General features: G+C 52.2%; 1 protein-coding gene across 2 annotated transcripts in view; it reads left to right on the top strand.

Moving 5' to 3' along the window:
- The window catches only part of TRAPPC10 (trafficking protein particle complex subunit 10), a 64,126-nt gene that overhangs the window by 10,929 nt on the left and 41,015 nt on the right, over window positions 1-12,182 (top strand). For both annotated transcript variants that reach the window (XM_077755434.1, XM_077755433.1), the window contains exons 3-5: window positions 3,824-4,020; window positions 7,988-8,183; window positions 9,524-9,635. In XM_077755434.1, coding sequence (XP_077611560.1) covers window positions 3,824-4,020; window positions 7,988-8,183; window positions 9,524-9,635 — 505 coding nt within the window. The remainder of the gene's footprint in view (window positions 1-3,823; window positions 4,021-7,987; window positions 8,184-9,523; window positions 9,636-12,182) is intronic.

Raw genomic sequence — 12,182 nt, 5'->3', positions numbered from 1 at the left:
AGCGTGAGCAGGGGAGGGTCAGAGAGAGAGGGAGTCACAGACTGAAACAGGCTCCAGGCTCTGAGCTGGCAGTCAGCACAGAGCCCGACGCGGGGCTCGAACCCACGAACCGCGAGATCATGACCTAAGCGAAAGTCGGTCGCTTAACCCACTAAGCCACCCAGGCGCCCCTCTCTGTCCTGGGTTTTAAACCTTCTATGATATGCCCTGGTGTACTTTTCTTCATGTTTTTTTGCCCTTGGGGTTTTTTTAGGCTTTGTGGGTCTGTGATTTTAATTAATTAATTNGGCTCGAACCCACGAACCATGAGATCATGACCTGAGCCAAGGTCGGACGCTTAACCGACTGAGCCCCTCGGGTGCCCCTGTAATTTTAAGTTAAATTTGGAACATTTCTGCTTGTTCTTTCTTAGTTGCTTGTTCTGTTTCTGCCTCTCTCCCCTCTGGGGGCCCCAGTTACTCACGTATTGGGTCCTGCTGATGGCTTTTCAGTCTTTCCATTTCATTTGGATGGTTCCGTTTCTGTGTCTGCAAGTTCACTGATTGTTCGTCTGTGGCATCTCATCTGCTCTTAGCCCAGCCCTNCACGGTATTTGCAGTTCAGACGCCGTGGTTTTCATCTCTAGACGATCCTTTGGGGTCTTTACCTTGTTTTTAAAGTTTCTTCCATGTCTCTGCCTCAGATCCGCTCTTCCTCTGCCTTCTTGAACACATTGATTGTGGCCACAACAAGGGTTTTGCTGGTTTTGTCTGCTCATTCTCTCAGCTGTGTCGTTACTGCAGCTGTTCTGTTGACTGATTTTTCTGCTTGGTATGGATCATGTTCCCTTATTTCTTTGCCTGCTTGGCAGTTTTTTATGGGATTCCAGACAATGTGAATTTTATCCCAATCAGTGCTTGCTTGCATTTTGGGAATCCTGGAAGTTTTCTTCAGCTTTGTGTAATTAAGTTACTTTGGGTCCTTTTACGTATTGCTCTGAGGACTTGAGGGTCTGAAGCAGCAGTCAGTCTAAGACTTCCTTCCTTCCTGAGGCCTTCTCCCAGTGCCGTGGGTTTGGAGGTTTCCAGCGCAGTCTGCGGGAACAGGGCCCGGTCCCAGCCCGGTGCGGCTGTCGGCCCCGTCTGGGTGGGTCTCTCCCTGGCTTTGGGTAGTCTGTACGCTCCTGTGCTGGTCAGCCCCCGCTGAGTGCTCGCCCTGGGGGCCCCTCTGACCTCCGACCTGTGGCTTCGTGGCCTGTGCGTCCCGGGGCCCTGTGCTCTGTCTGCTCCGCGTAGGACGCTCGGAGCACCCGGGAGCTCCGCGCACTCAGCGGGCCACCTGCACGCCTCCCCGCACGTGTCCCCTCCTCCGTGTTTTGGTTGTTCCCGGCGGCGGGTCCGTGTGCCCCTGACTGCGTCGTGTTGGAGGCAGCTGCCCCGTTTCTTGGTTGAGGTTGGTATGTACCAGTTGATTTTGAATTTGGGGAGTGTAGTCTGTTACTATGAGTATTGGTTTTAATGCTCACACGGTCCCCGATTTGGCTTCTATGACCTTGTGACATGTCCGTGTTCTCTGAACTCTCCCTAAGGCAAGATGTGCCAAGGTCAGCTGGTCCTTTCGCTGCCCGAGCCCCGGGGTTACCCCTTCTCCAGGGAGCGCTGGGCGTTCCGGCGGGAGATGGCATTTAGAAACCAGGCCCTGGACTAGACGTGCTCTTTGCCCTGGAGCACGTGTGTGTGCACAGGCGTGTGCACCCCCTCACGTGTACATTTATGTCCGTGTGTAGGTGTGTGTGTGCACAGACGCACATGTGCACACGCATTCCGATGGCAGTGCTGTACCGCAGGGCGGCTCTGGTGTCTTTCCAGGTTTGTAACTTCCTTCCCCGACACGACATGGAGGAGCCAGGCACGCCTCGCCTCCATAAGTTTGCTTATTTGAATAATCGCTGTCCGGGAGCGTTCTGTCAATGCTGTCCGGCTCCTCCCCGCTCTGGGGCTGGCGCTCCCCACGGATCCCTTCCCTCCTCACCTCAGCTGATCTGTAGCACCCAGATAAGGTTACACAGCAGGGAGGCCCCCCTCGGCCCTTCCGGGCCTCTGACCCTCATGCCTCCCCCCAGGCCTCCATTGTCTCCTTTGTGGCCCACATCTCGCCATCTGCTCNCGGCTTCTTCCTGTGTTGGCTTTGCTTTCTGGAGACACCTTCCCCTCACTGGTGCAGCTTGGGCTCTTCTGAGCGGTCACCGAGCCTTTCTCATAATGCCCATGGTTGGCTGTTGTGAGCCGTGGCCCAGAGTGCCCACGGCTCATCTCCCCCAGAGCCTCAGGGGACTCTGCCCTGCCCATTGCCCAGCGAGGTCTCTGTCCCAAGCAGGGTGTCCGTGAAGAGACGCTGGGGTCCCCTCAGGGAGTGTGGCAGCCCCTGCCCGGTCTGGAGAGCTGGGAGCCGGGACTGGCATGGGCAGAGGGTGCCTGGCACCAGCCCCAGGGCGGCGGCCTACAGTGCTTCTTGGCTCTTCCGGGCTCCCTGGCCCTGGGCCCTGAGGTTTGATTGCAAGGCAGTCAGGGTCTGCGGCCTTTGGTTTCACCCTGCAGGCGTGATGCACGTAGGCCCCAGCCTTGCAGGGTGCCAGCATCATGAGGGGAGCCTCCGGTCCGTAGGGGGTGCGGCGGAGGGGCGCATTCTTGGGGATGGCGGGTCACAGAAAACCCCTCCTTGCAGGATGGCTTTCCTCTTAGTTTTTCAGCAGAAAATCTTTCCCGATTGTGTTTGTATTCAGTTTAAACTGAGGACACAGAGGTTCTAAAAACCAGACTAAAAATTAAAAGTACTGACTTCTGGAACTTTTCACTTACTGATTAAACCAAAGGAGGGGGCTGGGTACAGAGTTTGAGGTTTCTCATTCAGGGATCGGTCCCTTTAGCATATTCAAGACAAACTAAAAAATCCAGAGAAAGTATGGGCAGGATAACAAAGAATCTTTGTATTGAAAAAGGGGGAAATCTATGTATTTATAAACAGTAGCTAAATTTTAGTTTTCTAAGTTTTAGTTTGGTTTTTAAATGTCCAATTTGAAAGTAAAGCATCTCGGTTTTAGATTTTTCACTCTGGATTTGCTGTGTGGATTGGTAGAGCGTAAGGGCAGTTATAAACCAGCGCTGACAGCAGGTAGATTTTCTCTGCGCTTCTGCGTGGAGGGGCCGAGGCGGGCCGTGGGCTTTCTGGGCAGGCCGGCCTCGGCGTCTGTGAGTCCAGCGGTGTTGGCTTTCCGGAGCGGCGTCTCCCCTGGGGCCCTTGTGACTTGGACGGGCTTTCCTTTCCAGAAGCCCTAGGTTGTCCACTTGCCTTGGGTTTGTTTGCCTCTGGCGCTGCCCGCCCGTGTGGCCCGCAGGTGGTTTTGGCGCTGTCCTGGGTGCTGACGGAGGGCTGAGGGCTGTGGAGGAGGCGCCTCGTGGTGGCCCAGGGTTCCTGCAGGCTCCAAGCTGGGGGGCGGGAGGGGGGCTTCTCCCCATGGACACAGGACCCGTGCCAGGGACTCACAACAGAGTTGGTTGGTACGGGCCCTTTCACATAGTAGGCCGGATTTTAAAGTCCTGGCTTACCCAGTGGACCGTGTTGCCGCGGGCAGCTCACTAAGCTCCCTCTCAGTCTCTTCCTTTGTGACCTTGGAGCCATCTTCCCTTGGTGTCCCTGGGCCTGCCCCCAGGCACCGGGCTTGCATGGAGGGTCCCGTCCCAAAGCTATAAAGCACTGTGGCTGATGTATTGTTAGTAGACGCATTTTGCTGTTAAACTGAAGGGCACTGATCAACTTTCCTTTCCACTGACTTACTTATTTTTAGGATACTGAAGTGTATAAAGCTACAGTAAAAGACGACCTTACCAAGTGGCAGAACGTGCTGAAAGCTCATAGCTCTGTGGACTGGCTCATAGTGGTAGTTGAAAATGATGCCAAGAAGAAAAACAAAACCAACATTCTTCCCCGAGCTTCCATTGTGGACAAAATAAGAAATGACTTTTGTAATAAACAGAGTGACAGGTAAGTGAACCCAGATGACTGGCTTCTGCATCGGGATCTTCCTCAGTGAGTGCGGACGGTGGACCTGACGCTGTGGCACGTGGTGGGTGCTGCAGACTGGGGTCCCCCTCCCGGGGCTCCCGGTCTGCTGGGGGAAACGCCGGGAGTCGTAACCCCCAGCGTGCCGCCCGGTGACCATGGCAGGAGAGCCCGCACGTGGCTTCCCTTTGAGGATCCGGAGTGCGTGTTGGAGTGGCCAGGCTTGGGGACACCTTGCGTCCCTGTGTACAGGAGGGCTCCTCAACCCTGTGGTGCGTTTGCTTTCCTTCATACCTGCTAAGAGTTCCTAAGAACCAGAATTCTGAAATGCCTACTTAATCTGTAGGATCTTCAAAAGGGAGCCACAGAACCATGGTGGCTCCTTCCTTTCCCCGTGCTCGGCCCTGTGTGGCCCCGTTCTGGCTGCTGGGGTCAGTTCCCCTCTCGGTGGTGCCGCGCCCAGCCGGGCAGGCTGGCGGACTTCCTGGTGCCTGCGGTGTACGGTGTGGCCTCATGGACAGAGGCACGTCACCACACCGGTGGTCGCCCCGGTGGCAGGTGCTCACAGAGGAGCTGGGGGGGGCAGGGCTATGGAGGGAGGAGCGCCCGGGAGCGAGGGGAGGGGCCCGGGCCGGAATCCCGACCAACACCACCGCGTCCTGTGTCACCCGGTAAACTGACTCTTCTTCAGGGGAAGGAGTCTTTGTGGGCTTTCATTTTATGTCCCACACAGTTCTGGGCACAGAGCGACGTTCAGATTTGTTTTATTTATAGTCTGAAATAAACATTAGATTACTGAGCTCACGGTTTCTCTTAGAGAAATTTCATGCCATCTGGACTTGAGGGAATGTGTCCTAAGGTCTGTTATTCGTACGTTAGTTATCCCGAACGAATCGGCTTAGCGCTTCAGCAAGATGCCCCGGAACCGGGTCTCCTTCCCTATGTGGTTCGGCTGCGCCTGCTTTTGCTCTGTAAAGGGGGGCCGGCTGCCGGGAGGGGGGCCGGAAACACAGCTCTTGTCCCCGAGGGGGGAAGGTGGTGGTGGGAAGGAGGGAGGAGGTGATGGGGAGAGGGGGTGCCAGGGCAGCAGAGCAGAGGGTTAACCAGTGACCAGACCAAATGGCCTTTTGGTCACGTTTCTTTGGGATTTCATTAAGAACATAAATTGGTAGTAATGGGGCAGATTGGTCTAAACCTGTGAGATGTTTGAATTGTCTAATTTTTTCAAAGTGCCTGTTGACTGCTTTAAAGGCTGTGACTTGATTTTATCTAATTGCTTAAAGTACATTCCTGCTGAGCCCATGGAAACCTAACTTGTTTCCATTGACGTAAGTCTTTACATGTAAAATTCAACTTCCCGAGATTTTAACATTTCATCTCAGCATAAAAACATGCCTTCTGATGTTTGGATTTTCATTAATTTGCAAGCACCTTTAACAAATCGGTTCTTTTTTTTTAAAGTGAAGAGTTGGGTCCATATATTGAATTTGGAAACCTCGTATTCACGGTTGTTTTATTAGCCGGTTTGATTTCTGGCCTTCGGAAACATGGCACACTGGCCCTGAGGCGGCTTCTGGTTTCCTTTAGCCTTAATCTGGCATGCAATTTCTGATTGTAAACACTGCATGTTCATCGTAGGATTATTAGAAGAAAGCAGTGAGCAAAATGAAAATTGATCTTAACTCTTGGTATTTGGTATGTATTTTTCAAACCTTTCCTTTTTACAAAGCACGCTCAGGGCCGGGTGGTGTGGTGTGTGCGGGTGCATGTGACATACCTGCATCATATTTTGTGTTTGCCTTTCCCACCTGATGGTTGTAAAAATGTTTCCACGAACAATAAATGTATTTCCCCACCATCATCGTCAGTGAGCACGTACTGCTCCGTAGCTGTGACGTACGGGAAGTTGTTTACCCCGCCCTCTGCAGATGGACGAGTTACTGCCTGTTGTCAATAGCACTGTAAACAGTGTTGGAGCCTGGGCGCTGTGTACATCCTTAGTTATTTCTTAGCATGAATCCCTAAAATGAAAGTTGCTTGGCCAAAGGTCTTGTGCATTTTTCAGGCCTTTGGTGGGTATTTCAGGTGGTTAGTAACGTGTCAGAGGGCCGCCCCGACAGCTGTCTGTGTTAGCAGCGGCCCCGATGACACATGGAGGCCGGGCCCCCAGGTCCCCGCTGCTCCGAGGAGCCCTTCTGCATGCCAGCGCCCGCCAGTCTGGGGAGCTGTTCCAGGCTCGCTCTCCTGGGTTAACCATCTAGGCCTGACACAGACTTCTGAAGCATAGTTCTTCATTGTTATAAAAAGAAAATCTAGAAACTGTGCAAGTTGAAGACACAATAAGAGAGAGAATTTAATGAACGTCTCGTCCGGTTGGTAAGCACCGGCTCTGGGTAAACAAAGACTGCCTGGGGGGTCGGTTTGCCATCAGTTTCCTGCCCCTTCTGCCCCTGGAGCTTTGGGGGAGAGTCCTGTGTCTGGCCAGGAATAAGTGTCCATGACGACCCAGCCTTGAGGAGGCTGAACTGATAGAGTCTCTCAGCTCATGGAGGGAATAGATGCATGTCAGTCCTTTGGGGCTTTAGGAATGAGCTGGTGGGACCGGGGCCTTTTGCCCTTCGGGGTAGGAAACAGCACCATGTGGTGGGGTGTCTGGGTTGGAAGCCGGCTACTGATTCGTAAATGTTCTCCTTGGTACTGATTCCTCACCTGGTAGATCATCTAGACTGTGGGCTTCACGTTTTGGTCCCCAGTTTATGATTCCAGAGGTTTAGCCCTTCCTCCAAAGGCTGTGCCGGGGCACAGAGACCTAGACTCTCCATTTTGCTACTGGCTAGTAATTAAGGCAACACATCCACTGAGGAGAAATATTGAGCTCACAGCGTCAGTATTTAAAATTATTTCTGAGTTCATGTTTATTCATCTTCTTTCTAAATTTTTATTATAAAAGATACATCTGTGTTTTCCAGCCTGTTAGATGAACACATTGCCTTTTCCAAATCCACTGGAAACTTGTAATTTTATGCCTTTGGTATTTCCATGCCACAGATAGTCTCTTTTTAAAAAATATTTTTAAAAATGTTTGTTTTTGATAGAGACAGAGCATGAGCAGGGGAGGGGCAGAGAGAGAGGGAGACACAGACTCCGAAGCAGCTCCAGGCTCAGAGCTGTCAGCAGAGCCCGACCTGGGGCTCGAACCACAAACCGTGAGATCATGACTTGAGCCAAAGTCGGACACTTAACCATCTGAACCACCCAGCTGCCCCCAGATAGTCTTTCTGTAGTGAAATTGTATCCTACCTAATATCAAGCCATATTCTTTAAGCTTTTATTTACTGATTACTTCTGAACTCTGCTCTTGCAGAGCTCACGGCCTAGGGCCCAGGGGGAGAGACGGAGCTGCGGAGAGGGAGTGAGGCAGTCACCGCGGGGGTAGTGCGATCACAGGGCAGCAGGGGAGGGGTTCTGGGAGGACGTGTGTCAGCCAAGCCGGGTTTGGAAGGGTGAGCGGGAATGTGCTAGATGAATTGAGCGTAGAGCTCGAGACATTGGGTGGGCTTGGCCAGGAATAGTGAGACCGAGCTGGGCCGCTGGGCCGGGTCAGGGCGTGACAACCCTCATGTGCCGTGTCAGGGACCGGCGAGGTCTGTGCAGGGGGCAGTGCGATTGAGGCTTGGGAGCTGGCGGCCACCTCACTTTCCAGGGAGCCCCGGAGGCTGGATCTGAGACAGATGCTGCACACCCCTGCCTGCCGCCACGGCTCCGCGGCGCCCGCTGCTCGTGTGGCGTTAAGCCAGTTCCTGATGAAACCTTTTCCTAACCCGGTTTCTCGGCGCCGGCCTGACGGTCGCCACCAGTTAACGAAGGGAGGAAGCAGGGGCGGAAAGCAGTTGGGCCGCGTGCCGTGCGTGGAGAGCGTTTTCCAGACCATCCATTCGTGTCTCTGCAGGTGTGTTGTGCTCTCCGACCCCCTGAAGGACTCTTCTCGAACTCAGGAATCCTGGAATGCCTTCCTGACCAAACTCAGGACATCCCTTCTTATGTCTTTTACCAAAAACCTGGGCAAGTTTGAGGACGACATGAGGACCTTGAGGGAGAAGAGGACGGAGCCGGGCTGGAGCTTCTGTGACTATTTCATGGTCCAGGTATGGGGCGTCCAGTCCTACTAGACGCTTCCTTCTCCCCCTCCTCCTCCTCCTCTGGAAACAAGGCAGGCTTCGTGGTCACTCGCATAGCTTTTGAAACCAAGAGACAGCGTGGTAGCCACAGACGTTTCCGTCTCTGGGCTCGTGAGGCAGATCAGAGGCCGTCTCCGCGGCGCGTCCATCAGCTCTCCTGCCGCGTCAGGGCTCGGCATCTGGCCGTTTTCAAAAGGGCCTTGTCCCTCAGACTAATCTGGGTGGTGTTACTGCCTTGGGCCTTCTGGGGTGTCCTCCGTGGAGATGTCTCAGGCAGGGGAGCCCTGGCCGTGGTGTTGATCCTGAGGACAGACGTCTGCCACCCGCGTGGCCCTGGGACTGTGTTAGGACTTCCCGGGGACAGTCATTTCCTCTGTAGTTTGACTTCTAGTCTGAGGTCTCAATAAAGGAGGGTCTTAAGCTAGTTTCTGGCGCACTTTCTAACACTGCAGAGGGTGACCGGGATGTTGCCCTTAGGTTTCCTCCTGCGTGTTCACCACATTTAAACTGAAAAAAAGTTTTCATATTTAAATTGCACTTGTGTGTTAATTCCTGAAGAAATAATGTACTTTGAACAAATAAGAGACCAATAGTGATTAGAAATTCTGATGTTTATCTCTGACTCTGTTGCTTATGTCTCAGTGGTGTTCGGTGACTGGGCACGCGTGAGGGTCCATGAGTCACGGTATGATTGACCCACTGCAAACCTTTCAGACGGCCTTGTCACTTCACCGTTCTGGTGTATCAAACTTCATTTCCAAGAGTTATCAGCAAGGAGAGGGAGAATCTAGGTGAACCCAGTGGTGTGGGATTGGACTCTGAGATATCAGTGTGAGCCCATGGTGGGATGGATGGACGGATGGACAGACATGGGGATGGGTAGGTCAGAACTCTAGACGCATGTGTGTGAGGATGTACACATGCACGCATTTCCTTGCCCCGTCCTGACAGGGCCTGGAAAAAAGATGACTTCTCAGTCGCAGTAAACACAGTGCTAATAAGATCTTAGGTTCTGAATTCCATTCTGAGTCCAGTGCCTGGGCCTCTTGGAGAAGTGGTTTGTTCTCGGGCCGAGGTAGTCCTGGGGGGCCCCATGATGTCAGCTTGGAGCCTGACTTGGGACTCAAACCCACGAGCCGTGAGATCATGACCTGAGCTGGAACCAGGAGCCGTGCGCTGCCTCCGGCCGCCCTGCCCGAGTACCGCCCTTAATGCCACAGGTTTCTCTCGTCGTGATCTCTGCTGGCTGTGTGTTGTTCCAAAAAAGTTGATTGACGTTTTTGCTGGTTTTTTGTTCTGGTCACCAGGAGGAACTTGCCTTCGTATTTGAGATGCTGCAGCAGTTTGAAGATGCTCTTGTACAGTATGACGAGCTCGACGCCCTGTTTTCTCAGTACGTCGTCAACTTTGGTGCTGGGGGTGAGTAGTGGACTCGTGGAGGCCAGTTCGAGTCTCAGCATGGTTTCCCTCACTTCTAAATAGTCTGCAGGCTGCCAGTATTGTGCCATTATGTGTTAGTCTAATAATTAAATCAGTGTTTGTTGTTTTATGCAAATTACATAGGATGTATTTTTGTGGTTCTAATAGGAAGTGATAGGAGAATTAGGAATTGGTCATTTTCGATGTTAGAAAAATCTTAACAAACACATTTAAGAAGTAGGTACTTTTTAGGTATAAAGAGGCATCTCTGTGACTTACAGCCGCATAGGCACGCTTCTGATTCTGTGCCCCCCACTAGCCTCAGGGTGGGCCGCCTGTACTCTGCTGAAAGATCACCTTTGTAATATGTGGGTGCTCATTGCAGAGTTTTAAGTGACACCCCATCATGAGTGTTCATCGTTTTGTTAAAATTTTAAAGTCTTGAATTATTTTGAAAGTACGAAATTAGCACAGTGAGACCGTATCCAGAGAAAAACGATGGTCATTCTCACTGTTTCGTGGTTGATGCTCACTTTGCTAGAAATGGCATCGTATCATGTAGCCGTTTGTCTGTAGCTTGTCCTGCTTGGTGGCAGCCCTCTGTGAGCGTCGTCCCAAGTCAGCAGATGAGGTGTTGAGCCATTATTGTGACTGGCTGCATCACAGTGCCCAGCGTGGGCTCGGTGGTGTTTATCCGACCGCCCCTGGGTGTGGGGCATTTGGGTTGTTCCCAGCCCCGCCACCCCAGCGGTGTGGTGACGGACATCTTTGTCCGGTGTCCTGAGAGAGCCCTGACACGGCGTGTGAAGAAAGTGATTTCAGGGACCCGCAGTGTCTGCTAGAAACCTTGTAGGACGATGAGGTGCTGCACGGCCTGCGGAAGCCCCAGGCACCGGGGTGGCGTTCACCACCCATCGGTTCTCTCTGCAGACCAGAGTTTGGGAGCTTCAGGCTTGGGTCTCTAACTTTGCTGAGACACAGATGTGAGTATAGCCACTGAGTATTTACTACTTAAATTTAAAAAAAAAATTACACTTTATGTATCTATATTGTGTATACTTAAATATCTTACATATCTCTTTCATCATATTTCACATAATTTCTTTGTCTTCCCAGTTTTAAAATAAATCTGGGGCAAATTAAAATCCAAAAGTAAGCCGGGACCAAATTGTGCAGCTGAATAAGAATGTTCATTTTTGTTCATTGATTTAATGGATGCTTATTGAGACCTCCATATGTACCAGGCGCTGTTCTGAGTGTAGTACGGAACAAAACAAAACCCCTTCCTCCATGGAGTTGACATGAAGGGAAAGCATAAATAACTTAAAGTAGAAGAATAGATGGCTTAAAGTCAGGCAGTGTAATGAGTGCAGGCCCCAGGAGGGGCTGTGGGTGATGGGGCGCAGTGTGATGCTAGGTGCTAGGTGATCTTAGTGTGGTCCTGGAGGCTGTCTGAGGAGGCGGCACTGGCATCGAGGCCGAGTGGAATGTGAGAGGGAGCCAGGGGAATGCTAGGCAGGGGGCCAGCAGTGGGGCCGGTTGGTGGAGGCGCTCTAAGGGGCGGGTGGGCACCTCCCTGAGTGTGCACTTGGACACTCTTGAGTATAAGTTATAGTCAGTAAAGGATGCTCTTAGCTGAAGTTGGCACTTGATATGTTTAATAACATCAGTGTGCCAATATGGAGTCATTCCTGGTGGAAACGTAGCATGATCTGGTATAACCACTGTCTTTTAGAGTGAGAAAGGTAGATTAAGTTTTTGCAATATGGATTGAATGACTAGTTATCATGTGCTCTTACGCTTACTTTAAGACCATGTTTGAGTTTGGGGCTATACGTTAGGATTGGGGAGCCTCACTAGAAATTTTTTTTTTTTTTAATATTTTTATTTTATTTATTTCTAGGAGAGAGAGAGAGACAGCGTGAGCAGGGGAGGGTCAGAGAGAGAGGGAGTCACAGACTGAAACAGGCTCCAGGCTCTGAGCTGGCAGTCAGCACAGAGCCCGACGCGGGGCCTGAACCCACGAACCGCGAGATCATGACCTAAGCGAAAGTCGAACGCTTAACTGACTAAGCCACCCAGGCGCCCCTAGAAATTTTTGACAGACAAGAATTTTTCCCTTCTGCCTCCCACCACCACTACTTCCTTGAGGCTACTGTCCTTTTAGGAGCATGACTTAGGTGACTGACACGATTGAGTTAGAGACAGGCATGAGGCCTAAGGATGGGAGAAATTGGGTGAGGGAGACAGAAGAGACAGTGTGCTCACATGAACGGGCTGCCCTGGGCGCCCAGGCAGAGGGGAGCTGGCACAGTGTGCTTCAGCCCAGGCCTCATGCCTTCTCTCGGAGCCGACCGAGCACGGAGCCTGGGTCTCCCCGACCCCTAGCCCGGCAGTCTCCATATGCACCCCGACCTGCTCGTGACCCCTGGGTACGGAACGCCGGCATGCCTCGTGGCCTAGGTCCTGCCGCGTGGCCTAGGTCCTGCCGCCTCATGCTCATTGTCAGTTGCCAAGTACCGAGTGGGATGCTGGTGGGAACTACCC

The sequence above is a fragment of the Crocuta crocuta genome, unplaced genomic scaffold (assembly GCF_008692635.1).
Source record: "Crocuta crocuta isolate KB4526 unplaced genomic scaffold, BGI_CrCroc_1.0 scaffold675, whole genome shotgun sequence".
Lineage (NCBI taxonomy): Eukaryota > Metazoa > Chordata > Mammalia > Carnivora > Hyaenidae > Crocuta > Crocuta crocuta.
This window is presented reverse-complemented; position numbering and strand designations above follow the sequence as displayed.